Source organism: Sus scrofa, chromosome 2 (assembly GCF_054392235.1).
Source record: "Sus scrofa isolate SSC_HxYL_T2T_F1_AM1 chromosome 2, Sscrofa_HxYL_maternal_Yorkshire_Landrace_v2.0, whole genome shotgun sequence".
NCBI lineage: Eukaryota > Metazoa > Chordata > Mammalia > Artiodactyla > Suidae > Sus > Sus scrofa.
Window position 1 is genome coordinate 79336305 of NC_139384.1, and position 24103 is coordinate 79360407.

The 24103-nt window shown below is 50.8% G+C and overlaps 1 protein-coding gene across 2 annotated transcripts in view; it reads left to right on the forward strand.

Annotated features, from left to right (window-relative positions):
* The window catches only part of LOC100517145 (complement C3), a 30522-nt gene that overhangs the window by 927 nt on the left and 5492 nt on the right, over window positions 1-24103 (forward strand). Inside the window, exons 3-32 of one of the 2 annotated variants that reach the window (XM_005654852.4) lie at window positions 556-730; window positions 918-988; window positions 1085-1173; window positions 1260-1342; window positions 2119-2206; window positions 2997-3099; window positions 3227-3347; window positions 3616-3731; window positions 4393-4533; window positions 4624-4833; window positions 5036-5245; window positions 5535-5696; window positions 5949-6078; window positions 6941-7018; window positions 8221-8418; window positions 8589-8700; window positions 9039-9124; window positions 9228-9367; window positions 9753-9959; window positions 11418-11469; window positions 11648-11734; window positions 11862-12065; window positions 13468-13543; window positions 13802-13970; window positions 17383-17478; window positions 17944-18097; window positions 19452-19624; window positions 19805-19963; window positions 21155-21214; window positions 22684-22774. In XM_005654852.4, the coding sequence (XP_005654909.1) occupies window positions 556-730; window positions 918-988; window positions 1085-1173; window positions 1260-1342; window positions 2119-2206; window positions 2997-3099; window positions 3227-3347; window positions 3616-3731; window positions 4393-4533; window positions 4624-4833; window positions 5036-5245; window positions 5535-5696; window positions 5949-6078; window positions 6941-7018; window positions 8221-8418; window positions 8589-8700; window positions 9039-9124; window positions 9228-9367; window positions 9753-9959; window positions 11418-11469; window positions 11648-11734; window positions 11862-12065; window positions 13468-13543; window positions 13802-13970; window positions 17383-17478; window positions 17944-18097; window positions 19452-19624; window positions 19805-19963; window positions 21155-21214; window positions 22684-22774 (3841 nt within the window). Of the gene's footprint in view, window positions 1-555; window positions 731-917; window positions 989-1084; window positions 1174-1259; window positions 1343-2118; window positions 2207-2996; window positions 3100-3226; window positions 3348-3615; window positions 3732-4392; window positions 4534-4623; window positions 4834-5035; window positions 5246-5534; window positions 5697-5948; window positions 6079-6940; window positions 7019-8220; window positions 8419-8588; window positions 8701-9038; window positions 9125-9227; window positions 9368-9752; window positions 9960-11417; window positions 11470-11647; window positions 11735-11861; window positions 12066-13467; window positions 13544-13801; window positions 13971-14397; window positions 14712-17382; window positions 17479-17943; window positions 18098-19451; window positions 19625-19804; window positions 19964-21154; window positions 21215-22683; window positions 22775-24103 lie in introns of those variants that run through there. The other variant, XM_085012885.1, reaches the window with a different exon arrangement.

The window sequence follows — 24103 nt, forward strand, 5'->3', positions numbered from 1 at the left end:
GGGCTAGGGATCGCACCATAGCAGTGACAACGCCAGATCCTTAATCCACTGAGACACCAGGGAACTCTGTCCTGTCCATTTAGAAATCCCAAGTCCCATGGAGCTCTCTTGTGGCACAGCAGTTTAAGGATCCAGTGTCGTCACTGCTATGGCTCTGGTTCCATCCCTGGCCCGGGAACTTATGTATGACGAGGTCACAGCCAAAGACAGATAGATGGGTAGATAGATAGATAGACAGACAGATAGATGATAGATAAAATAAAAATAAAGTGCCTTAAGTCGTCTGGATTAGCCCATATAACGCCTCTGTGCAAATTAGTTCAAAGGCGCCCTCTGCTGGTGTCTTGGGAAGCTGAGCCTAAAAGGAATCGCATCCCTCCTGGGCTGGGTGGGTGTGCTTGTTCAGGAGCAACCTGGACCACACACGTGGGGACCTTGTTCCCAAAGGCAGAGCCACAGAGCTCCCATTCCACTGATACTCCAAGATCCCGCCCAGAGCTTTGTCCGCAAGGATGGAGACCCCAGCAGGCCCTGAGTGTGGGTATCTTTCTCCAGATTCCCAAGAAACTGGTATACCCCCCGCAACCAGGGACACAGTATGTCATCATCCAGGCAAGATGGGCACCCACCTCCGTCTCTTCATCCATGGAGAAGCTGGTGCTGGTGGCTCCTCATGCTGGCTACATCTTCATCCAGACAGACAAGACCATCTACACACCTGAGCACTTGGGTAAAACCCCCGGTTATCTGGCCTGGAGCAGTCACTGACTCTCAAGATGCCCACATGTTCCATGTCCCAAGGTGTCCTTCTGTCCAAGGTCCCCCCAGTGCCCAAGGTCCTGATGGCCCCACACACATACACACACTCACCTTTCCAAACTCTCCCACGCTCAGAGTCCTTCCTCCTCCTCCTCCAGTTCAATACCGGGTGTACACTGTGGACCACAAGATGGATCCTGTGACCAGGACATTCACTCTGGACATCAAGGTGGCCTCTCCTGAGGGGAGAGTAGATCCTAGACATTGGGGTTGGATCATGTGCCGGAGGCCTAGGGCATGAAATACCCATTCCCTCTCCCCACAGAACCCTCAAGGGGTCACTGTGATCAGCCAAGACTTCCAGGCCAAGGATGGGGTCTTAGCAAGCTCCTTCCCCCTCCCAGAGCTCATCAGGTACCTGCTGGGACCCCTAGGGCTGGGCTGGAGAGCTTGGCAGCTTCTTTTCTCAGGCTCCAGCTCTACTGACATTCTGTCCTCAGTCTTGGGACCTGGAGCATCGAAGCCAGTTACCAAAGTGCGCCCAAGCAGAAGTTCAAGGCAGCCTTTGAGGTGAAGGAGTACGGTGAGAGGGGTGTAATGAGAAGGGTGTGACGGGGCAGACAAGGTGGGGCTCACAAGGAATGGTGCTGGAACCAGAAGGGAGGGTTCATGTTGCCCCCACAGGGTGCCAAGGCCTGAGTTAGGTGCTGGTGAATGAGACCAAGTGTTTCAGCCCTTGTGGGTTGCCAGAATCACTGAGGAAGGAGCAGGGCGGTGTCGGGTGTGGGGGTGGCGGTGAAATGTCAAGGATGGGAGTTCCTGTCGTGGTTCAGTGGTTAGCGAACCTGACAAGCTTCCATGAGGACGTGAGTTCAATCCCTGGCCTTGCTCAGTGGGTTAAGGATCCAGCGTTGCCATGAGCTGTGGTGTAGGTGGCAGACGCGGCTCAGATCCTGTGTTGCTGTGGCTGTGGCATAGACCGGTGGCTACGGCTCCAATTGGAGCCCTAGCCTGGGAACCTCCATATGCCGCAGGTGTGGCCCTAAAAAGACAAAAAGACAAAAAAAAAAGAAAGAAAGAAATGTTGAGATTGACTCTCCCTCTGTTTTTTTTTTTTGCTTTTGTTTTTGTTTTTTGTTTTTTGTTTTTTTGGCCACCCCACTGCATATGGAGTTTCCAGGCCAGAGATCAGATCTGAGCCGCAGTTGTGACCTATGCCCCAGCTGTGGCAACAGGGTATCTTTAACCCACTGTGCCAGTCTATGGAGCAAACCTGCATCCCATTGCTCCCAAGACACTGCAGATCCTGTTGTGCCACAGCAGGAACTCCTAGGATAATACTCTCTTTACTCCACCCAGTGCTCCCGTCTTTTGAGGTCCAGCTGAAACCAAACAAGACTTTCTTCTACCTCAACGACTATGCTCTGGGTGTGAACATCCAAGCCCAGTGAGTTCTTTTATCCCCCAGCCCAGCCAGAGAACCAGGGATGCCAAGAAATGGAATGGGTAGAGAGAAGTGAGCCACTTCTGTAGCTCTTAGGGTATAGGAGAGGCACTCTCTGCCACCCTGAGACATTCTTGTCCCGTGAGGTTGTGCAGGTCTCTGGAGTTGTACAGGCTGCCTTGGCTCCCTGATGGAGTTATACCACATCTCATGGTTTGGACCATCTCTAAAGGCCCCTGAGGTTGCACAGGCACCGTTGCCATCTGATGAGATGGTCCAAACCCTCTATGAAGCTCTGAAATTGCAAAGGCCGCCTTTGCTATCTTATGTAATGTCCAGGCCACTCCGCAGCTCTTCAAGGTTGTACAGGCAATGGTGTCCACCTAGGATTGTGAGGGCCAGGTCCGACACTTCTTGACACTATACAGACCATTTCTGCAGCTCTCCCCTGCAATCCAGTCCACCTGGTCTGCCTGATGAGGCTTCACTGGCCACCTTTGCACCCCAGGGGGTGTCCAGACTTCTCTGAGTCTCCCCATGCCTATACAGCCGACCTCTACCGTCTTGTGAGGTTGCACAGGCCACATCTGCCACCCAACAAGGCATTATGGGACATATTTGTCATCTCTCAGGGTTGCCTTGGTGGTGAATGACACCATCTAAGTTCCCAGGGGCCACTTCCACCCCTCTCAAAGTGTAACAGCCATTTCTGCAGCCCTGTGACATCATCTCTGCAGCTACACGAGATTGTGTGGGTGCTTTAGAGCCAATAAGGTGGTTGCCCATCCCCTAGGTATATATTCAACAAGCCAGTGAATGGACATGCTCTGGCCATCTTCGGGGTGAAGCTGGATTCTCGTCAGATATCCATCCAGAAGTCCCTGCGGAGGGTGGAGGTGATGAGTCCCACCCCTCCCCATCTCTCACCTCTTCCCCTATTTCCCCCTCCCCCATCTCCCTCCCTGGACCATCCCCCACTTCCCAAGAAACCACCTCCTCTCCTCTCTCCTACCCTGATTACAGATCTCTGAAGGCCAAGGCCATGTCACCCTCCAGAAAGACACACTGATGGCCGAATTCCAAGGCCCAGAAGAGGACTTCATCGGGGCCTCGATCTTTGTCAATGTCACTGTTTTCTCCTCAGGTGCCACTCTCACCCAGGCCCCTGGATGAAGTCAAGACCCTGTGTCCTTTCCCAATCAGACACTCTACCCATGTGACCTTGGGCTACCTCCTGCCTCAGTTTCCTCATCAGAGAAACGGGGGAACGCCAGGAGGGCTGGGAGGAGTCGAGATTGTGTTACTGTCTTTTTCTGTCTTCACCAAGATGGGCCTCCTGGATCAGCAGTCCTGCCCCTCCCCCAAGAAACTGAACCTCCTCCCCAGAATTCACAGTCCCCCTGTCTTTCCAGGGGGTGAGATGGTCCAGGCTGAGACCTCTGGGGTGAAGATCGTCCGGAGCCCGTACAACATCAAGTTCACCAGGACACCCCAGTATTTCAAGCCAGGGATGCCCTTCCACTTTAGGGTCAGAGTCTGGGTTCACCCTACCCAGGGACTTGGGAACCCCACCATGAAACAGACCTCCCAGGGAGACAAAAATTCCCAATGGATTCACCTGCCCTCTACAAGTCATCTGTCTGAGAGCTGAGTCCATTGTGCCTCCAGACCAATCCCAAGGTTCCCTCAAGTCTTAACCCAGGGCCCCCAAAGCACAGTGATGGCTCCAAAATTTCTCCAGCAGGGAGGGGGTTGAGGATCACAGTCAGGCTGGAAGGTGGTGCTTAGAAGTTTATCTTAGGCTGCATTTGCACAGAAAGCATGCTATTCTTACATACATTCATTTGGGTGACTTTGCGATATCTGGTGGGCATTAGAAAACCCAGAGACTACTCTGAGTTTTTCCCAAGCCCTCCATATTTCCTTCTACCCTTTTCACCCTCAGTTCCCCCAACCAGTCCTCCCTGGGCACACCAAAACCCAGGGCTACCACATAATGGTTGTACTTTGCAAAATTCTAGAGGGGTGCCATTCATAGACTCTAAATGAATGGAGTCCCTGGTGTTGTTCAGTGCACAATTTGTACAGCTGTGTAAGGCAGTCCTATCCAGATTGCATTCCCAGTTCCCACCTCTTACGCTGGGCCACCCCCAGGCCTGTCCTTGATCTCACTCCAGATTCAATCCCAGGTCTTCGTCTCAAATCCTGATGGGTCTCCAGCTTCCAGAGTCCTTATCCGCTTCAAAGACCACAGAGTACACACCTCATCCAGTGGGGTGGCCACTCTGACCATCAATACAAATGCAAATATGCAGGAACTCCCTATCCAGGTACCAACCCTATGAGGCAAGGACTGTGGGGCTGGGATGGTGTGAACCCAAAGTGTTCTTGGGGGTTTACTTGCCCATCACTCTCCCTAGGTGGAAACTGATGAACCTCTCAGGCCAGAGGAGCAAGCTTCAGCCACAATGACAGCTTGGCCTTACTCAACTCAGGATAATTCAGGAAATTTCCTGCACATTGAGGTGAAAACTTTGGGCACAGAGGTTGGCAGCAACATCCAACTGAGTCTCAACACAAGGCATCAAAATCCTGCAACCAAGAACCAGATCCGTTATTTCACCATTATGGTGAGGAGCTAGGACCAGGACTTGAGCTGAGGAAGTCTTTCTCTGGATCAACCCTAGCAAGCTGAGTTGGTGGGAACCATCTGGGGTGGGCTCAGTCCTAGGAGCTGATGTAAAGGGACCATGGGCCTCCCTTGTGGGCTGGGACAGCCTTGGGGAAGGGCTGGCCCTACCCTTCTCATTCCTGGTTTCCCTTGTCTCCAAGGTCCTAAGTAAGGGCAGGATTGTGTATGCCAAACATCAGGTGAAAAGTCAAGGGAGTGTCTACACATCAGCCATCATTGATGTGACTTCAGAGATGCTGCCCTCCTTCCGCATTGTGGCCTTTTATTTACTTCCCAGAGGAAGAGGCCAGGATCCTGAACTGGTGGCTGATTCCATTTGGATTGATGTGAATGACAGATGCATGGGGACGGTGAGCCACCCTTCTTAAACTTGTGCATTACCATCACAATACTTGGGAAAGAGTCTATACAAATTCAAGAGCTCTCATTTGAGAACAGAGGAGAGGAAGAAGTGATATGGCCTTAAAAGCTCAACGTAGGAGGTAGAGAAGATGTAATTCAATGTGTAGAGATTGATCTGGTGGAGTTCCCAGATCCTCCGTCAAAGCTGAGAGGACATGGACTTGAATGTGGATTTGGGGAAGCCCCTTGATGACCTATGAGCCCCTTTTCCTGAAATGTCTCTTTTTCCTTACTTAGCTAAAGGTTGGTATGAAGAATGAAGGATACCTCCAGCCTGTACAGCCCAGCAGCCGAGTGGAAGTGAAGGTGACAGGTGATGCAGAGGCCACAGTGGGGCTGGTGGCTGTGGACAAGGCTGTCTATGTCTTGAACAGCAAACATAAGCTCACACAGAAGAAGGTGAGAGCATGTGGGCTTTGTGTCAACTGGTTGCCTGGAGATTCTGGCTGGAGCCTCAATTTCTTCAGCTATTAAATGGGCAATATTCGTGGTGGTAAGGATTCAAGGAGTCAGTGCACAGCATACAGATTGGCAGGTGGTAAGGGCTTGATAAATGGGTGATGGTATGAAAATTATTATTTGAACCACCATTACACCTTCCCTGGAGGGGTCATACAGGCTCCAAATCCAGGTTCCTTTCTTGACCCTCAGGTCTGGGATACAGTGGAGGAACATGACATTGGCTGCACAGCAGGCAGTGGAAAAGACAGACTTGCTGTGTTCAAGGATGCTGGGTTGGACATGAAGATGAGCACAGGGATGGACACCTTGGCAAGCTCAGGTACAGATGGGGGACAGGAGGAGAGCAAGACTGAGGGAAGTGCTGTCTCTAGTGGTTAGGAACATACACTTTTGTGTGAAACAGGCTAAAATCTAGGACCCTGCCACTTACTAAAGGCCAGTCACTTTTCCTCTATGATTCTCAATGAATCTGTCCATAAAAATGGAAATAAAAATTGAAGTAACTCATTGTATGCTGATTAAGATGCGGGTTTGGCCTCATGTATCAGAGATAAAAATTAACAGTAGCATAAACAAGGTAGTAATTTACTTCTTGCTCAGAAACAGTCCACAGGTCATTCTGGGACTCAGGCTCCTTCTAATTTGTTGCTCTGCTATATTCTAAGATGGAATCATGCCAGGCACCAGGATAAGAGGACGTGGGAAAAAGAGGACACTTCTCTCCCATCTCATTGGCCAGAACCCAGTCACGTGGCCCCATCTAGATGCAAGGGGGACTGGGAAATGTAGTCTTCATTCTGAGTGATATATAAAAGATGGAGGTATTGTTGCCACAGATGATAGGGGAGAGTGAATGTATCAGGACAACTAGGAGTGTCTCCTTTCAGCTATAAATTGTGACAGTAATAATGATTTCTACTTACTCTAAGATGGACCCTATAGGAATGATTTTATAGATAGAACTATGGTTATTCCATTTTATATAGCTGGAGACATTAACCAGAGAGGTTAAGTGACTTGCTGAAGCTTGCACAGTGGCAAATCTTGAATATGAAAAGGCAGTGGGATTAAACGCGGTGATGCATATAAAGCACTAGGTATGCAGTAAGCACTCAATAAATATCAAGGATGTGGATAATGATCTTGACACTTATCCTCTCATTCTTCCCTCTGACTCCCAGACTGGCAGTGCCCCAAGACCTCCCCTCCCACCCGTCAGCGCCGCTCCCTGAAAAGGCTGGAGACCAAGAGGAATGCAGGTCAGAGCTAAAGCTGCATGTGTCCCTCCTGGCTCCCTAATCTACTGTATTCATCAAGGCTTAGAACAGAAAACTGAAACCACTCTAGGTACTTCAAGCAGAGGGGGAATGATTTAATAATGGGAGTTCGGTGCTTTCAAAATCATTCGCCAGCCTTTAGGAGTGGAAGTTGGAAGGCTGCTTGCTGGAACTCAAAATCACTCCACTGAGTCTTTGCAGGGCGTAAAATCTGAGTGGCAATACATGAAACCCCGGGAAACTGTTGCCAATATCTCTCATGAAGCTGGTGGGTAGTTAGCGGAACATGGAATTGTGTCTGTTACAAAAAGAGATAAACTGGAGCTCACCCATCAGCTACCACTGTTGCAGGGAAAATAGTCTCTGCCTCTCCTACACCTTCCAAATTCTACACAAGAGCATCTCAGTGGCAGAATGCAATCCCATCCAGAACCCTAGCAGAAAGGGAGTCTGGGAAATGTAGTTTTTAGATGTCTAGCTTCTGTGATACAGGAAGGAAGATAGGTGAAAGGGGAGATGGATAATATGCAGACCAAGACCAGGGTGTGGCCAGGATCAAGAAGCCCAGAGTTCAAGGAAGGTGGGAGGCAGCAGTGGGTGTTGTCAGAAGCACGGATTCTATGAATAGATTTTTCGGTCTCTTTGAGCCGTGCCAGTGACTTCGTAGATCTAAAGAAAGGGAAGGTAAGTGAAATATAATAAAAACTGAGGTAAAACCCTAACTCTAATTTCAATATCGAAAATCATGCTAGGAATTCCTGTCATGGCTCATCGGATTAATGAACCCGACTGGTATCCATGAGGAAGTGGGTTCAATCCCTGATCTTGCTCAGTGGGTTAAGGATCCGGCATTGCCGTGAGCTGTGCTGTAGGTCACAGACGAGGCTTGGATCCAGTATTGCTGTGGCTGTGGTGTCGGCTGGCAACTACAGCTCCTATTTGACCCCATGCATCCCTAAAAAGACAAAAAGGGAAAAAAAAAAGAGAAAGAAAAAAGAAAAAGAAAGAACATCATGCTGACCTTCTGGGAAAAGTATGTAATATAAAGTATTGTTTTATTTATGGTCATGATTAGTTATCTTACTTAACTATCGATGTTCTAATCATATTATATGGTAGACAATAAGATGGTTAAATTGCCTCCTACCCAGCCCCTCTTCTGTCCCTCTAACTCTGGCCTGCAGTGAACAAGTTCGAGACTGAGCTGGAACGAAAGTGCTGCGAGGCTGGACTCCGGGAGAGCCCAGCGGGGCTGTCCTGTGGGGAGAGGACCCGGCATGTCCGCTATGGACCAGACTGCGTTGCCGCTTTCCTGAGCTGCTGCCGTCTGTCTGAGGCCCTGACTCGAGAGGCCCGGGAGGAGCAGCTGCTTCTGGGGACAAGTAAGGGGGCCATGGTAGGAGGCACGAGGGCGTGGGATTCCACTGAGGTTCCATGGTGTGCCATGGGCGGGTCAACGGGTGATGTGTCCCATGGAGGAATGGGGTGGGGGGATCCCGCTGAGGAGTCTGCTGGGCCATGAAAGACCCTGCCCCACATCCACTCCCTGCAGTGGATGAAGACGAGGACTTCGATGACATCTTCCTGGAGGACCAGCCCGTCCGGAGCTTGTTCCCTGAAAGTTGGTTCTGGAGGAAGATTACTTTGCCACAAAGTGAATCGGGGTAGGGTCATGGCCCCCACGTCAGCCTCTGGTCCCTGGCGCTTCCATCCATCAGGGGACATCTCTCATGGCCAATGCCCCGCAGGGGTGACAGTGAGCTCTCAATATTGTCCCATGACAGGAACCTTCCTGGATGAAGATAAAGATCCCAGTGGGTCCCCCCCAAAAAAAGAAAATGATGTCCCTCTAATGATAATGTCTCTCATGGGGTGACCCACAGACCTCCTCCATGGCGATCATAAGCCCTGGACAGTGACCCCCATCCCCCAGTCAGAGGCTCTGTCCAGGCAGCACAAATTCACTGATGTCCCCTCCTCCCTGCCCTGGCACTTCCTGCAGCATCTCTGACTTGATCACCTCTGTGACCGTGCCGGATTCGATCACCACATGGCAGTTTGTGGCCATCAGTGTCAAGGCTGGACAAGGTGAACCCACAAGCCGAGTGTTGAGGGAAGAGGCGAATGGTGGCCCTCCCCAGCCCCGGGGCAGCTGGCCTCCCCTTAATGCCAAGAGCTCTCCTGGTTCTAGGTCTTTGCGTCTCGGACCCCTTTGAGCTGACAGTTACGAAATGGTTCTTTGTGGATCTTAAGTTGCCCTTCTCGGTGATCAGAAATGAGCAGGTCCAGATCCAAGCTGTGCTGTACAATTTCATGACCAACCCAGTCAAGGTAAAGCCCCCAGCCTTTCCCTCCCCACCCCAAGAAAACACTTGTAGGTGTGTTTTATAAAAAGGTAGATAGAGGGTGTCCAACCAGGGGCCAGTGAAGTGGCAGCCTCTTTGAAAAAGCTTCCAGGGCTTTTTCTCATTTATGCCTCACAATAACCCCAGAGATGGATGCTATATGACTGTTCTTGGTTTGAAGATAAGAAAACATCCATAGCTTTGCCGAGTTCCCACAGCATCTAAGTGGCAGAGGGGGTCTGAACCTCGATGCTACACTGTCTCCTTTTCAGGATTCTCAAGGTGGGGGGGGGGGCAAGGAGGAAACTGCAGCTTTAGGGTCCTGGGCCTCCTCATACATCAGGACCCCCTAACTGCCCACTCTTCCCCAGGTCCGAGTGGAGTTCCCCTACAAGGAGTCACTGTGCAGTGCAGCAAAGCCAGGAGCCCCCTCCCGCCAGGTGGTGACCGTGCCCCCCACCTCCTCCAAGATGGTGCCCTTCGTGCTTCTCCCACTGGAAATAGGCAAAGTGGACGTGGAAGTCAGGGCTGGGGCCTTTGGGATCCAGGACCACGTGAGGAAGACACTCCTGGTCCAGGTAATAGACACTCCCAGTCCTTTGCTACCAGTTCAGAGAGTGGGGATTCCCTGGGCGCCAGGCTGTGTGACCATGGGAGGGGCACGTGGCCCAAGAGCAACAATTCTGGGGCAGGACTGAAGTGCAAGACAATGATTTGAAAGTTCAATCACAGAAGCTCCCACTGTGGTGCAATGGGATCTGCAATATCTTGGGAGCGCCTGGACGTGGGTTCAATCCCCGGCCTGATCCCCAGACCAGTACAGTGGGTTAAGGAGCAGGTGTTGCCACAGCTGCAGCTTAGGTCGCGACCATGGTTTGGATCTGATCCTTGGCTGGGAGCTCCATATGCCCCAAAGCAGCAAAAAATGAAAAAGGAAGGAAGGAAGGAAGGAAAGAGAAAAGAAAAAGAGTTCAATCACAGAGCCCCTACTTCAGGACTTTGATGTCAGCCTTGGGTTCAAACCTTGTCTCTGCTGTGTGACCCTGGGCCACTTACTCAACTTCTCTGAGTCTCTGTCTCCTCATTTGCAGGATGGGATAACTGTCCTACACATGACTAAACAGAGAGCTGTGAAAATTACACATGACCAGGACACGAGCCATCAATAATACTTTATTCACCTAATAAACACATGTTTAGCATTTAGGATATACCACTTTAAGAATATTAACTTAGTTCCCATTGTGGCTCATCGGATTAAGAATCTGACTAGTCGGAGTTCCCATTGTGGCTCAGTGGTTAACGAATCCCACTGGGAACCGTGAGGTTGCAGGTTCGATCCCTGGCCTTGCTCAGTGGGTTAAGGATCCACCATTGCCATCAGCTGTGGTGTAGGTTGCAGACACAGCTCCGATCCTGCATTGCTGTGGCTGTGGTGTAGGCTGGCGGCCACAGCTCCGATTCGACCCCTAGCCTGGAAACCTCCATATGCCATGGGAGCAGCCAAAAAATGGCAAAAAAGGACAAAAAAAAAGCAAAGAATCTGACTAGTATCCATGAGGATACAGGTTCAATCCTGGCCTCACTCAGTAGGTTAAGGATCTGGCTTTGCTGTGAGCTATGGTGTAGGTCGCAGATAGAGATCAGATCTGGCGTTGCTGAGGTTGTGACACAGGCTGACAGCTGCAACTCCGATTCAACCCCTAGCCTGGGAACGTGCATATGCCGTGGGTGAGGCCCTAAAAAGAAAAAGAAAAAAAAGCATGTTAACTCAATGAACCCTCAGAACAGCTCTACGTGGTAGGAATTCTTATCTGCCCCCTTCATGGATGAGAAAACTGAGGCACAGAGAGGTTAAATAATGTGCCTGAGGTCCTGCAACTAGAAGGCAAAAGAGGTGGGATTTGAACCCAGACAGAACTCTGGAGCCCAGAGCCTGTGCTCTTTACAGCAAAGCAATGCTTCCTCTTAGCCTCATTGTGACTGTCCTTATTACCATTGTTGTTTTAAACTTGCTTCCTCTTTGCATCCTGCAGGCAGGGGGTCAGATCAAGCAAGTATCCCATAGCATCTTCCTGAACCCCCAAGGTTTGTTGGGTTTTCCAGGGCGGGGCATATAGGATCCTAGGGCCATGCTCTGGTGCAGGGAGGGGCTGGAACAAGGGGGTGTGGCCAGGTGGGCCATCTGAGCTTGTCCCAGAGTCTGCATACCCGGCCCTCCCCAGTCCCAGAACCTGCTTGTCACACAAGGTTGTGCCTGCCCCAGGTCAGACCCAGACGGAGCTGGTGCCAAAACAGGAAATTTTGGACAAGACACCCAACACAGAAGCGGAAGTGTTTGTCAGCGTCCAAGGTTCCTAGCACAGAGCTGGCTCCTACGGGGGGGGATGGCAGGGGTGGGGGTGGGGCGGAGGTGGCTGGGGTGCCCATGCAGGATGATCGGAGAGCCATGGTGGCTTAGACCACGCCCCCTCGGACAGGTGACATCCTTGCCGAGACCATCCTGGGCAGCCTGACACCCAGAGAAACACAGCGACTGCTGAGGGTCCCGACTGGCTGCCCGGAGCAGACTCTGAGCTCTCTGACACCTGCGATCATCCTGACCCGCTATTTAGATGCCACGGGCCAGTGGAACAAGGTTGGGGTGGAGCACAGGGAGATGGTGATGAAGAATATTGTCAGCGGTGAGAGTGGGTCCCCTCCCGGCACCACAACCAGAGTGTCTGGGGCTCTCCGGGAGGGTGGCTGAGGTACCCCCAGGTTGGAGGATGCGCCCACTGGGGCCATCTCAGACAATAACACCCAAGCTCTGACTCCTCTCCCAGATGACTACCTGACACCAAGTCCCCGAGTTGACCCCAACCGTGACCCCCAGGTGATTCCTTCACCCCGACCCCTCTCCCAGACTACAGCCTCATAACAGACACCCCGGTTTACCTTGAAGCAGCAATATCCCAGGTTATGTTATATTCAGACACTGTCACAGGTGGTACCCAGTCAGTGCCACACCCTGGGATACAGCCCTAGGGAACCCCCAAACAGAAAACTCCAGAATAATGCCAGCTGGTGGCCTCCCAATTACACCTGAGTGCTGACACGTCCCAGGTTACAACCAAACCCCCCCAGGTAACAACCAGAGATGCACACCCCTGGTTACACCTAGAGACCCTCAAGTTCATTTGGACACTGACCCCCTCTCCCTGGAAACACTCAGACCCCAACTCTCTATCCAAGAGTTTGGGTGGTGCTCAATCCAGGTAACATCCAGACACTGTCACCCCCAGTGTTACACCCAAAGTGGAAACCTCCAGGTAACCTTCAGATAATACCTAAGTATCGATGCTCAGAATCCAAGAGGAAAAAAATGGGGGGTAGTTCCCGTTGTGGCTCAGTGGGTTAAGAACCTGACTAATAGCCACGAGGATGTGGTTTCAATCCCTGGCCTTGCTCGGTGGGTTAAGGATCCGGTGTTGTCGTGAGCTGTGGTGTAGGTCACAGACGTGGCTTGCATCTGGCATTGCTGTGGCTGTGGTGTAGGCCGACAACTACAGCTCCAGTTCAACCTCTAGCCTGGGAACTTCCATATGCTGCATGTGCAGCCCTAAAAAAAAAAAAAAAGAAAGAAAAAGAAGAAAGAAAAGAATCCCCCCAAGAGGTGCCCTCTCTAGACTAAACCCAAGAGTAACTTTCTCTACACAAACACACTGACACCTCTAGTTTACAGCCAAGAAACAAGTCTTGAGAAAATACCCAGGTTGTGGCCCCTCAGGATACCCCCCTTTCCTGGGTTTCATGATCCCTCCCAGCAGTAATTCCAGTCCCCCTGTGTACCCCAACAATGAGGTTTCCCATTTTACTCCCAGAGACAACAGTACCCCAGCTCCCCTGTCACCCATGGCCATGACTTCCATTTATACCTGGGCCCTGCTGGCCCCTCCTCAGTGTACCTGGACCCATCTCGATGTGATGTACTTCCAAGCCCCACCCACACCCTGGCCCCCAGATTCTGCCTAGTCACTGACCCCTCTTCACAGCCACATCCAGATGCCCACTCTCTCCATGAATTCCCTCCTCCTGTTTTCCCAGGTTACAGCCGGATGCTGACCCACCGGAGTGCAGATGGCACCTACCACACCAGCAAGGGGAACCCAGGAAGCACCTGGTAAGGATGAGGGCCCTGGTGGTCTTGTCACCACCACTCTGGAGGAAGCCTGGGGGGTCATCCCAGACGTTGATGACTCCAGGAGCATCCAGACTTTGGGGTCTTGGGGCAGGCAGCCTGCAGGCCAGCATTGCTCCAAGCTGCCATGGTCTCTGCTGAAGACTCCCCCACAGTGACCCCAGAGTGTAGAGGACCCCAACCTAGAACCCCTGTGGCTGCCATTGGTAGTCATCACCCAAGCCACCTCCCTCCCAATAGGCTCACGAGTTACGTGTTCCGGGTCTTTGCCCTGGCCTACCCCATCATGAGCTTCAGTGTGCTCGACCTGCCATCTCTCTGTGGCCTCGCCAAATGGATCATCAACCAGAGGCAGGAGAGGGATGGGAGCTTCTCAGAGGAAGGCCCTGTGGTCATGGCATCCATGCAGGTACCTACTGCTTCCTCCTCACCCTGCCTGAACCGTTCAAAAAAATCCCATGGCTCTGCGCACCAAGAGGGGAATATCAGTCCCCTGCTGTGTCCAAAGTCGAATGAGAACAGGAAAGAGCCGAGGCCGGCACCCAGCATCACACCTCCCTGCTCTGGACCGCCCTGCCCTCCATCACAGTGGGGGAAGGCTGAGGAGTTCCCATCGTGGCTCAGTCAGGGGCAATGAACCCAACTAGTATCCGTGAGGATGCGGGTTCCATCCCTGGCCTCGCTCAGTGGGTTAAGGATCTGGCCTTGCCCTGAGCTGCGGTGTGGTAGTGTGGGTCACAGAGGCAGCTTGGATCCAGCATTGCTGTGGCTGTGGTGTAGACTGGCAGCTGCAGCTCCGATTCAACCCCTAGCCTGGGAACTTCCATATGCCGCAGGTGCAGCCCTAAGAAGCCAAAAAAAAGAAGGGAGATCCCGGCGTGGCTCAGTGGTTAACGAATCTGACTAGGAATCATGAGGTTGCGGGTTCAATCCCTGGCCTTGCTCAGTGGCTCAAGGATCCGGCGTTGCCGTGACCTGTGGTGTAGGTCACAGATTCAGCTCCAATCCTGCATTGCTGTGGCTGTGGCATAGGCTGGCGGCTACAGCTCCAATTCGACCCCTAGCCTGGGAACCTCCATACGCCATGGGAGCGGCCCAAGAAAAGGCAAAAAGACGAAAAATAAAGAAGAAGAAGAAGAAGAAAAGAAAAGAATCTGGGAGGCTGAGCACATCAGGGACCTGTATCCCCTCACCCCCACCTCAAGCAGTCACCCATCGTGGCCCTCCTCTCTCTGGGTCCTAATTCTCCCTGTTACCCCTGTTCCCAAGCCAACACACTAGTCTCTACCAAGTCTTCCTCCACACCAGCCTCCAGAAAGAACTTTCAAACAGCCTGGAAGGTCTCTCCCCTGCTCAGACACTTCTGTGGCTCACGGTCGCAACAGTATCTCTCTACTAGACTTCTCTCTTCTGTATCTCCTCCTGAGCCCCACTCCTCACTACTCCCTCCTCCTGGGTCCTTCCAGCTCCCCTCCGTGTCTTTGCTTATGCTGCTCATCTCACAAAGGCCCACACCTCATCCCTCTTTTTACTCCCTTACCTGGCCGAATTATGTTTTCCCTTTATTGATTTTTTTTTTTTTTTGGTCTTTTTGTCTTTTTAGGGCTGCACCTGCAGCACATGGAGGTTCCCAGGCTAGGGGTCCAATCGGAGCTATGGAGGCCAGCCTACACCACAGCCACAGCAATGCGGGATCCAAGCCACATCTGCGACCTACACCACAGCTCACAGCAATGCCAGATCCTTAACCCACTGAACAATGCCCGGGATCAAATCTGCGTCCTCATGGATGCTATTTGGGTTCTCTAACTCCTGAGCCACAGTGGGAACTCCCCTTTATTGATGTATTTTTTTGGCTGACCTCAAGGCATGCAGATGTTTCTGGGCCAGGGATTGAACTATCCCACTGCCCCACAGCAGTGACAAAGCCATATCCTTAAGCACTGGCCACCAGGGAACTCCACGTTTTCTCTTTAGGTTTAGCTCAGACGCCACCTCCTCTAAGAAAAAACAGCCTGCCCTGTGCATCCGTAATATTAGGGATGTGATTTATTCATTAATTCCACAGACATTTATCCAGCAACTGCTGTGTGCCAGGCCTTGTGCCAGGCGGAGGGGAGACACAGCAGTCAATAAGTGACAAGCCTGGGTTGGGGGAGACAGAGGTTCACCAAATAATTATAACTACTGATGGCTTAAGTCAAAATTGTGCTAAGTCCCATAGGAGAGAAAAACAGGAGAGAGTATTTAATAGGGGCCATGCCCAGCCCTGGGGGTGTCAGAGCCTGCAGGTAGAAGTGACAGTAGAGCGGCAGCTTGAAAAAGGAATTGGTGGGGGAAGAATAGGAAAGAGAGCTCCAGGCAAAATGATTTAAGAGTTCATAGACTGGGAGTTCCCATTGTGGCTCAGCAGGTTGAGAACCCAACATGGTCTCTGTGAGGATAAGGGTTTGATCCCTGGCCTTGCTCAGTGGGTGAGGATCCGTCCAATGTTGTTGCAAGCTGCAGTGTAGGTCACGGAAGTGGCTCAGATCTGGTGTTGCTGTGACTGGTGTAGACCGCAGCTTCCCCTCCAATTCAGTCCCTCATCTGGGAATTTCCATATGCTGCAGGTGTGGTCTTAAACAAACAAAAAAAAGTTCCCAGGCTTCCTTGGCCATTGCAGGAAGGAGAGACTGTGGGGCATGTATTAGCTTACTGGGGCTGCTATCACACAGTACCACCAACTGGGTGGCTTAAAACAACAGAAAGGTATTTATCTTGTCACAGTCCTGGAGAACTAAAAGTTCAAGAACCAGGTTTTGGCAGGGCCATGCTCCTTCTGAAGGCTCTAGGGGCGGGTGGGCAGTGGGGGTAGGATGGGAATCCTGCTTCATCTCTTCTAGTTCAGTGGCTCCTGGCAGTCCTTGGCTTGTAGCGACATCACTCCAATCTCTGCTTCCACATTCACATGCCTTTCTACCTTCCAAGTGTCTTCACGTGGCCTTATTATTTGGACACCAGTCCTTGGATATAGGGCCCAACCTAATCCAGAATAATAACCTCTTCTTCACTCAGCTCCTTGCATCTGCAAAGACCCTCTTTCCTCATATGACCACATTCTGAGGTTCTGCGTGGATGTGAATGTTGGGGACACATTATTCAATCTGGTACAGGGGTTAAGGGTGGAACTTGGGAGACTAAAGAGGCGTTTGAACCTTAAGCGAGTCATTTACTAGCACTGGGGACACATGGTTTCTCAGGCCCTCAGTTTCTTCATCCGGGGAATGGAGCTGCTGCAAGAACGTTCTGAGCTGGCAAAGCAAGCTTAACACAGCACCCTCCATGGCTGTTAGTTTATTTTAGTGAGGCAGACCCCACTCAAGAAGGCTTCTCCTGGAGTTCCCACCATGGCACGGCGGAAATTAATCTGACTAGGAACCATGAGGTTGCGGGTTCGATCCCTGGCCTCGCTCAATGGATTAAAGATCCGGCGTTGCCATGAGCTGTGGTGTAGGTTGCAGACATGGCTTGGATCCTGAGCTGCTATGGCTGTCGTGTAGGCTGGCAGCTGTAGCTCCGATTGGACCCCTAGCCTGGGAACCTCCATATGCCCCTGGTGCGGCCCTAAAAAGCAAAATAAATAAATATATATATTTTTTTTTAATTTTTAAATTTTTGAAAAGAAAGCTCCTCCTCCTCTACCTCTCTCCCCATCCTGCTTTCAGCATCATCCAGTCCAGAGCTGAGAACCTGGGAGGTTTTCAAGGTCAGGTAGGAGAGATTGGTAACAGTGTCTCCGAGATGGTAAGGGAATCACGGGGGTGGTTCTGCATCCACAGGGTGGCTACCAAGGCTCCGAGGCAGACGTGTCCCTCACAGCTCTTGTCCTGATTGCCCTGAATGAAGGGAAGGAGTTGTGCCACCAGGAGATACCGGTAAGACCCAAAGAGGAAGGCAGATGCTGCAAGGTGCCATACCCTCTGCACAGAGGGAGCTTCCCTGCCCCCTGTCCTTCTCGGAGCATTCGTCTCTCCTCACTCCCAGACCCCTGTCCTCGGACTACATCCCTTTATTTTTTTTTTTAATTTTGTTGTATTTGAGTTACAATGTTCTGTCAATTTCTGCTGCACAGCAAAGTGACCCAGTTACACATATATACACACGTTCTTTTTTTTCATCTTATCCTCCATCATGTTGCATCATAAGTCCATAGATATGTTTCCTTGTGCTGTACAGCAGGATCTCATTGCTTACCCACTCCAAATGCAATAGTTTGCATCTACTAATCCCAAACTCCCAGTCCATCCCACTCCCTCTCCCTCCCCTTGGCAACCACAAGTCTGTTCTCCATGTCTGTGAGTTTGTTTCTTTTCTGTAACCTCCCTTTCTTGACTTTCTAGAATTTGGAAGCCAGAATGAAGAAAGCCACTGGCTTCCTGGAGGAAAAACTCTTCCAGATTCAGACAACTTTTGCCATAGCCATAGTCTCCTACGCTCTGGCCCTCTCCAGAAGCCCCCGAGCCAATGACCGCCTGGACAGATTTGCCAGTCTGGGTGGGTGTGGATCACTTCTTAACCAACTCTTTGCTCAACACAGTCACGCAGAGAAAGGGGGATGGCATGATCTCAAATGCAACAATGTATGATTGATCATTTGGAAGGGTGCGCCTGCAGCATATGGAGGTTCCCAGGCCAGGGGTCGAATTGGAACTACAGCTGCAGGTCACAGCCACAGCAACTTGGGATCCAAGCCGAGTCTGCATCTTACACCACAGCTCACGGCAATGCCACATCCTTAACCCACTGAGCAGGGCCAGGGATCAAACCTGCATCCTTATGTGTACTAGTGAGGTTTGCTTCCACTGAACCACACCAGGAACTCATGATTAATCATTTACTGAGCACCTATGGTGTGCCAACCCTTGAGCTCAGACCATGAGAACCAAAGTGAACAAAATTGATGTGATCCCTGCCCTCAAAAATCCTACAGTCCCTGAGGGAGGCAGGCTGAAGACAAACAGGTCAATAGAAGATTATAAATTGAGGAGTTCCTGTTGTGGCACAGCAGAAATGAATCTGAGTAATATCCATGAGGATGCAGGTTCGATCCCTGGCCTTGCTCAGTGGGTCAGGGATCCAGCATTGCTGTCAGCTGTGGTGTAGGTTACAGACACGGCACAGGTCCTAAATTGCTGTGGCTCTGGTGTAGGCTGGCAGCTTTAGCTCCAATGTGACCTCTAGCCTGGGAGCTTCCATATGCCATGGGTGCAGCCCTAAAAAAGCCAAAAAAGAAGAAGAAAATTACAAATTGAGACAAGTGCTGAGATAGTAACATACGAGTTGGGTGAGAGGGATGGTGAGGGGAAAGAAATATAGATTGAAGAGCTGGGAAGCCCCTCTGTGAAAAGGGGCCCCTCAGCTAGAATAAAGATGAGAAGGCTCACTTATGTGAAAGGCCAAGGACATTCCAAGCTAAGGTAATGGCGTGTGGAAATGCCCTGACGCGGGAAAATGCTTGGCATTTTCGAAGATAGAAAGAAGGTCATAAAACACAGGTAGCTGAGAGAGGCCTCCCTTGGCCTGCCCTATGCCAACTCTGAGCGTTCTTTTTCCAACCTCTATTCTCCAGGTCAAGAGAGGTGAGGTCAAAAACTCACTTGTGCTGAGACTTGGAGGGATGCTGGAGGCACTCCTTTGAACCTCAGTCTTCCAATCTCTACATAGGACCCCTGTCTCCTAGAGTGGTTCTGAAAATGCAGTATCCCTGTGTCCCCTCAGCAAAGGGTTTCATATAAAGTAGGTGCTCAATAAAATAGATGAGAAAAATTGGACCATGTGACATGACAAGAGGTCAGGTTGAGGTAGATGGGTCTTGATCTGCATGACAAGGTAGGCATCTATCTTCTAGACAAAACCTATTGGCCAGTGGACGACCTGAACAAGAACTCCTTATACAGCATTGAGGCCACTGCCTACGCACTGATGCAGAAGCTGGAGCTGGGTCGGCTCAATGAGACGTTTGCCATCGCCAAGTGGCTCCTGGAGATGCGGGAGCTGGGAGGAGGCTTCCAGTCCACCCAGGTGACCTGAGCTTCAGAAACTGAGGCAGGGGAGGAGGGATGGGGTGGGGGGGTTGGATCACTAGCCAAGGTGCTGATGCTACCGGCCCCAACGAAAGGGGCTGTCTGTGGTGCTGGCGCCCAGCTGTATCCCAGTGCGCTGTCTGTGGTGCTGATCTGAGCCCCTCACCCCAACATCCAGACCACGGTCGTGGCCATTGAGGCCCTCACCCGCTACAGTGAGGCTGTCCCCTTTGATGGTATCCAGAATCTCCACGTCCAGATCAAAGCCCCCAAGAGAGCCTTGAATGTGCAATGGTCCATCGATGAGAATAACGCCTACCAGTTGCGATCAGCAAAGGTATGGGACTGAGGTACAGACAGGAAGTCCACACAGAGGTGGCACTGGAGATGAGGCCAAGAGTCATGTCCCTGACAATATCCCTCACCAATATAATTCTAACAACATTGGCTATACTGTCAATGTATTGATTCATTTATTCCACAAACACTTTTTGACACCTACTGTGTGCCAAGCATCCTCCTGGGTGCACTTTCTAGACTGTAAATTCCTGCACTGGAGGAATTTACAGTCTATAAAGAAAGACAATAAATATATTCTATGGTCTATTTTAAGCTTTTTGAACACAGGAGAAAGAAATAAGGGTGTAAAGGGGAAGATAACCCAGGTATGGGGAGTAAGGTGATCTCCACGACTTTCCTCCAGGGAGGAGATGGTATTTACCTTCAACTGTTCAACTTTCTTTATTGAGTACTTACTGGGGCCAGACCCTGTTCTAGGTTCTGGGAAGATGGCCATGAACAAGACAGAAGAAATCCCTGTCCCTGTAGAATTTTATATTTTAGTGGGGACAGACAGTAAAGAGATGTGAATACATGGAATATGTAGTGTGTTAGATGATGGCAAGTAATACCAGAAAGGACAAAGCAGGGGGGTGGGGACACCAGGGAGTTGTCGTTTTTAGGTAGGCTGGGTAAGGAAGGTCTCACCAAGAAGGTAACATTTGAGCAAAGACCTTAAGGAAAGGAAGACATGATCCTCGTGGCTACCTGGGCAGAAGAAACAGCAAGTGCAAAGGCCCTGCAGCAAGCGTGTTTGAAGAATAGCAATGGGATTCGAGGGAGGTGATGTGATTGAAGGTGAATCTGTTAAATTTTCCTCTGGCTGATGAGGGAAAAAGAATGTACAAGGGAAACAAGAATAGATAGATGCAAAGATGACAGGGAGAAGAGCCTCCTGGGGGCTCCATGCACAGAGACACTACAAAGAAGACAGTGCAGACAGGTTATGTTAGGACAGAGCCTGAGTCAGCAGTTGTAGTTGATCTGTGGCCGTGGAAACACCACAAATACTCTATCTTGTAGAAAAAGTAAAACCATCTGCATGGAGAGAGATGGGAGGGTCACTAGACTCCAAGGTAGGGAGATAACTGAGGCCCACATCTCAGTGCATTCCTCTCCATCCCCACTGCATTTGAGGCACGCTTTGCTTCTTTCTCTGCCCACAAGTCCTCCTCTCCCTTCTTTTCAGTTCTCGGCCCAGGATGACCTAGAGATCAAAGCCAGCGGCAGTGGAAGAGGCACCATCTCGGTAGGCCTGGTGTCCGGCCCTTGTGTTTCTTACCTAGAGCCCAGGGCTCCCCTAGCTGGTAGAAATAAAGGCAAATCTAGACTCCAAGAGAAGCCTGGACTCATCAATAATCTCAGCCACATTTTAAGACACAACCCTTTGCTAGGAATCAAGCTAAGGACACCTTAACACCCACCCACTCCCCACACCACAGAAGCTGGTAAAAAAATATTGGCTGCATTTGACAGGTGGGGAAATAAATGTTCAGAAGGGTTTTTACTTGCAGTAAATCAAGAGTCAGGCAAGGTAGAGGCCAAAGATCTTTGGACACCCCTGCCCCTCCTATGCCGAGTCCCTGAAAGCGTGTCTCTTTCCTTGATCCCTGCAAAGGAAGAGCTTCCCTCCAGGCACCGCTCAAGGCCCAGAGAATAACTCCACCCTTCCCCCAACATCTGGGGGTTCCATCACATCATCTGGCCCTAGCCCTGTGGCTGAGAAAGACAGCCCTCTTAGTCACCAAATTCAAGGTAGCCTGCTACCACATTTTAGGCAATGGAGCCACAGTTGAATTCCTGCCTTTGTTGTGTGACCTCAGGCAATCACACTCTAGCTTAAGCTTCAGTTAATTTTCAATTACATAAAATTAAAAATTCAGCTCCTCAGTTGCACACTAGCTACATTTCAAGGGCTCAGCACCCACATGGGGGGAGTTCCCAATGTGACTCAGTGGTAACGAACCTGACTAGTATCCATGAGAATGCGGGTTCCATCCCTGGCCCTGTTCAGTGGGTTAAGAATCTGGTTGCTGGAGTTCCCGTCATGGCTCAGTGGTTAATGAATCCAACTAGGAACCATGAGGTTGCAGGTTTGATCCCTGGCCTTGCTCAGTGGGTTAAGGATCCAGCGTTGCCATGAGATGTGGTGTAGGTCTCAGACGCGGCTTGGATCCTGCATTGCTGTGGCTCTGGCATAGGCCGATGGCTACAGCTCCAATTCAACCCATAGCCTGGGAACTTCCATATGCCGGGCAGAGAGTTGGGCAGGTGCAGCTCTAGAAAAGACAAAAAAATAAAGAATCTGGTTGCTGTGAGCTGTGGTGTAGGTTGCAGACACAGCTCAGATTCCACATTGCTGTGGCTGTGGTGTAGGCCGGCAGCTGCAGCTCCAATACAGCTCAGCCTGGGAACTTACATGTGCTGTGGGTGTGGTCCTGAAAAGAAAAAAAAAAAAAAAAAACAAAGACAGCCACATGGCCTGGTGGCTGCCATGCGGACAGAGCAGGTAGAGTCTACTGCCGTTACTGCAGCAAGTTCTATTACACCGAGCAGGCCTAGATTCTATGGGCTGTTCTGGCCACTGGACCCCTGGATTGAGGGAGGAAGACTTTGTTGTGAACTCCCCATGGGGCAGAGAGCTGGGCAGGTAAGAACTGAAGCAAGGAGGAGAGGAGTAGCTGTGGATAGGCTCTGATGCTTCCCCTGCCCCGACAGATCCTGACCATGTACTACAGGTCCCCAGAGTTCTGGAAGGACACCTGTAACCTGTACCATCTGAATGTGACTCTTCACACAGCCCAAGAAGGTGAGCCTGGGCCCAGGGACACCCAACTCTTCTCTTTTTTTAAATGATTTTAGATGTTATCCAGTAAGCACATTTATTGCTTTATCTAGCCGTTCAACAAATATTTTTTGAGTATTTGCTATGTGCCACGCTCTGTTCCTTAGCCCTGAGAATATAGGCAAAAACAAGAAAAAATATCCCTTCTTCTCCCAGATCCCATATTCTAGTAGAGGGAGGGACACAAACAAGGCAACAGTAACAATATATTATACTTCTGGAGTTCCCATTGTGGCTTAGCGGTAATGAACCCGACTAGTATCCATGAGGACTGGAGTTCAATCCATGGTCCCACTCAGGGGGTTAAGGATCCGGGGTTGCCATGAGCCATGGTATCAGTCACAGAAGAAGGTCAGATCCCACTTTGCTGTGGCTGTGGTATAGGCCGGCAGCTGCAACTCCGATTTGATCCCTAGCCTGGGAACCTCCATATGCCGCAGGTGCAGTCCTATTTTTAACAAGTATAAATATGTAGTGTACTTATGTAGCAAGTGATGAAAAGTGACAAAAGTACCATATAAAGTAGAAAAAGGAACTACAGACTTGGAAGAGGTCCAGGGGACACTCTCTGAGGAGGTGGCATTTGAGCTGAGACGTGAGAGAGTAAGCCGTGGAGGATCTAAAGGAAGAGCATTCCAGGCAGACAGAAGAGCAAGTGCAAAGGGCCTGAAGCAACAATGAGCTCACCTGGTTTGAGCAACAGCGGAGATGCCAGTGTGGCTACAGAGGAGCAAGTGGTAGTGATTTAGGAGCAAGAGTTAGAGAGGTGAGGCGGGCAGAGGATGCAGGGACTTGTGGGTCACGGTGAGGACTTTGGGGTTTGCTTGGAGAGAAGTGGGAGCCAGAGAGGGTTCTGAGCAGAGGAGGGACATGACCTAGCACATGTCTGCACAGGCTCCCTCTGGCCGCTGTGGAGGAAACAAACTGTAGAAGGCACAGGTGGGAACTGGGAGACCAAAGAGGCTATGACTGCACTGGTCCTGCAGGAAATGGTGCGGCTGGACCAGGGAGGGGCCGTGGAGATGGTCAGAAATGGTGGGATCCTTGAGTTTCCAGTCTGGGGTACCAAGAGGGAAGAGACTGGGAGCTCACTGTTGGGGTGGGGGAACAAGCCTCACCAGTCCCAAGCCTTTCAGGGACTAAAAGTGATCAAGACTTTGATTTGGGCCCCATTTCTTAGCAGTCATAGTCATATGATAGTAATAACAACTGACAGGTATAAAGCACTGATCAGGCAGTGTTAAATGCTTTATTTATATTAACTTCCTTAAAATGAACCAGCTGGGCACAGGA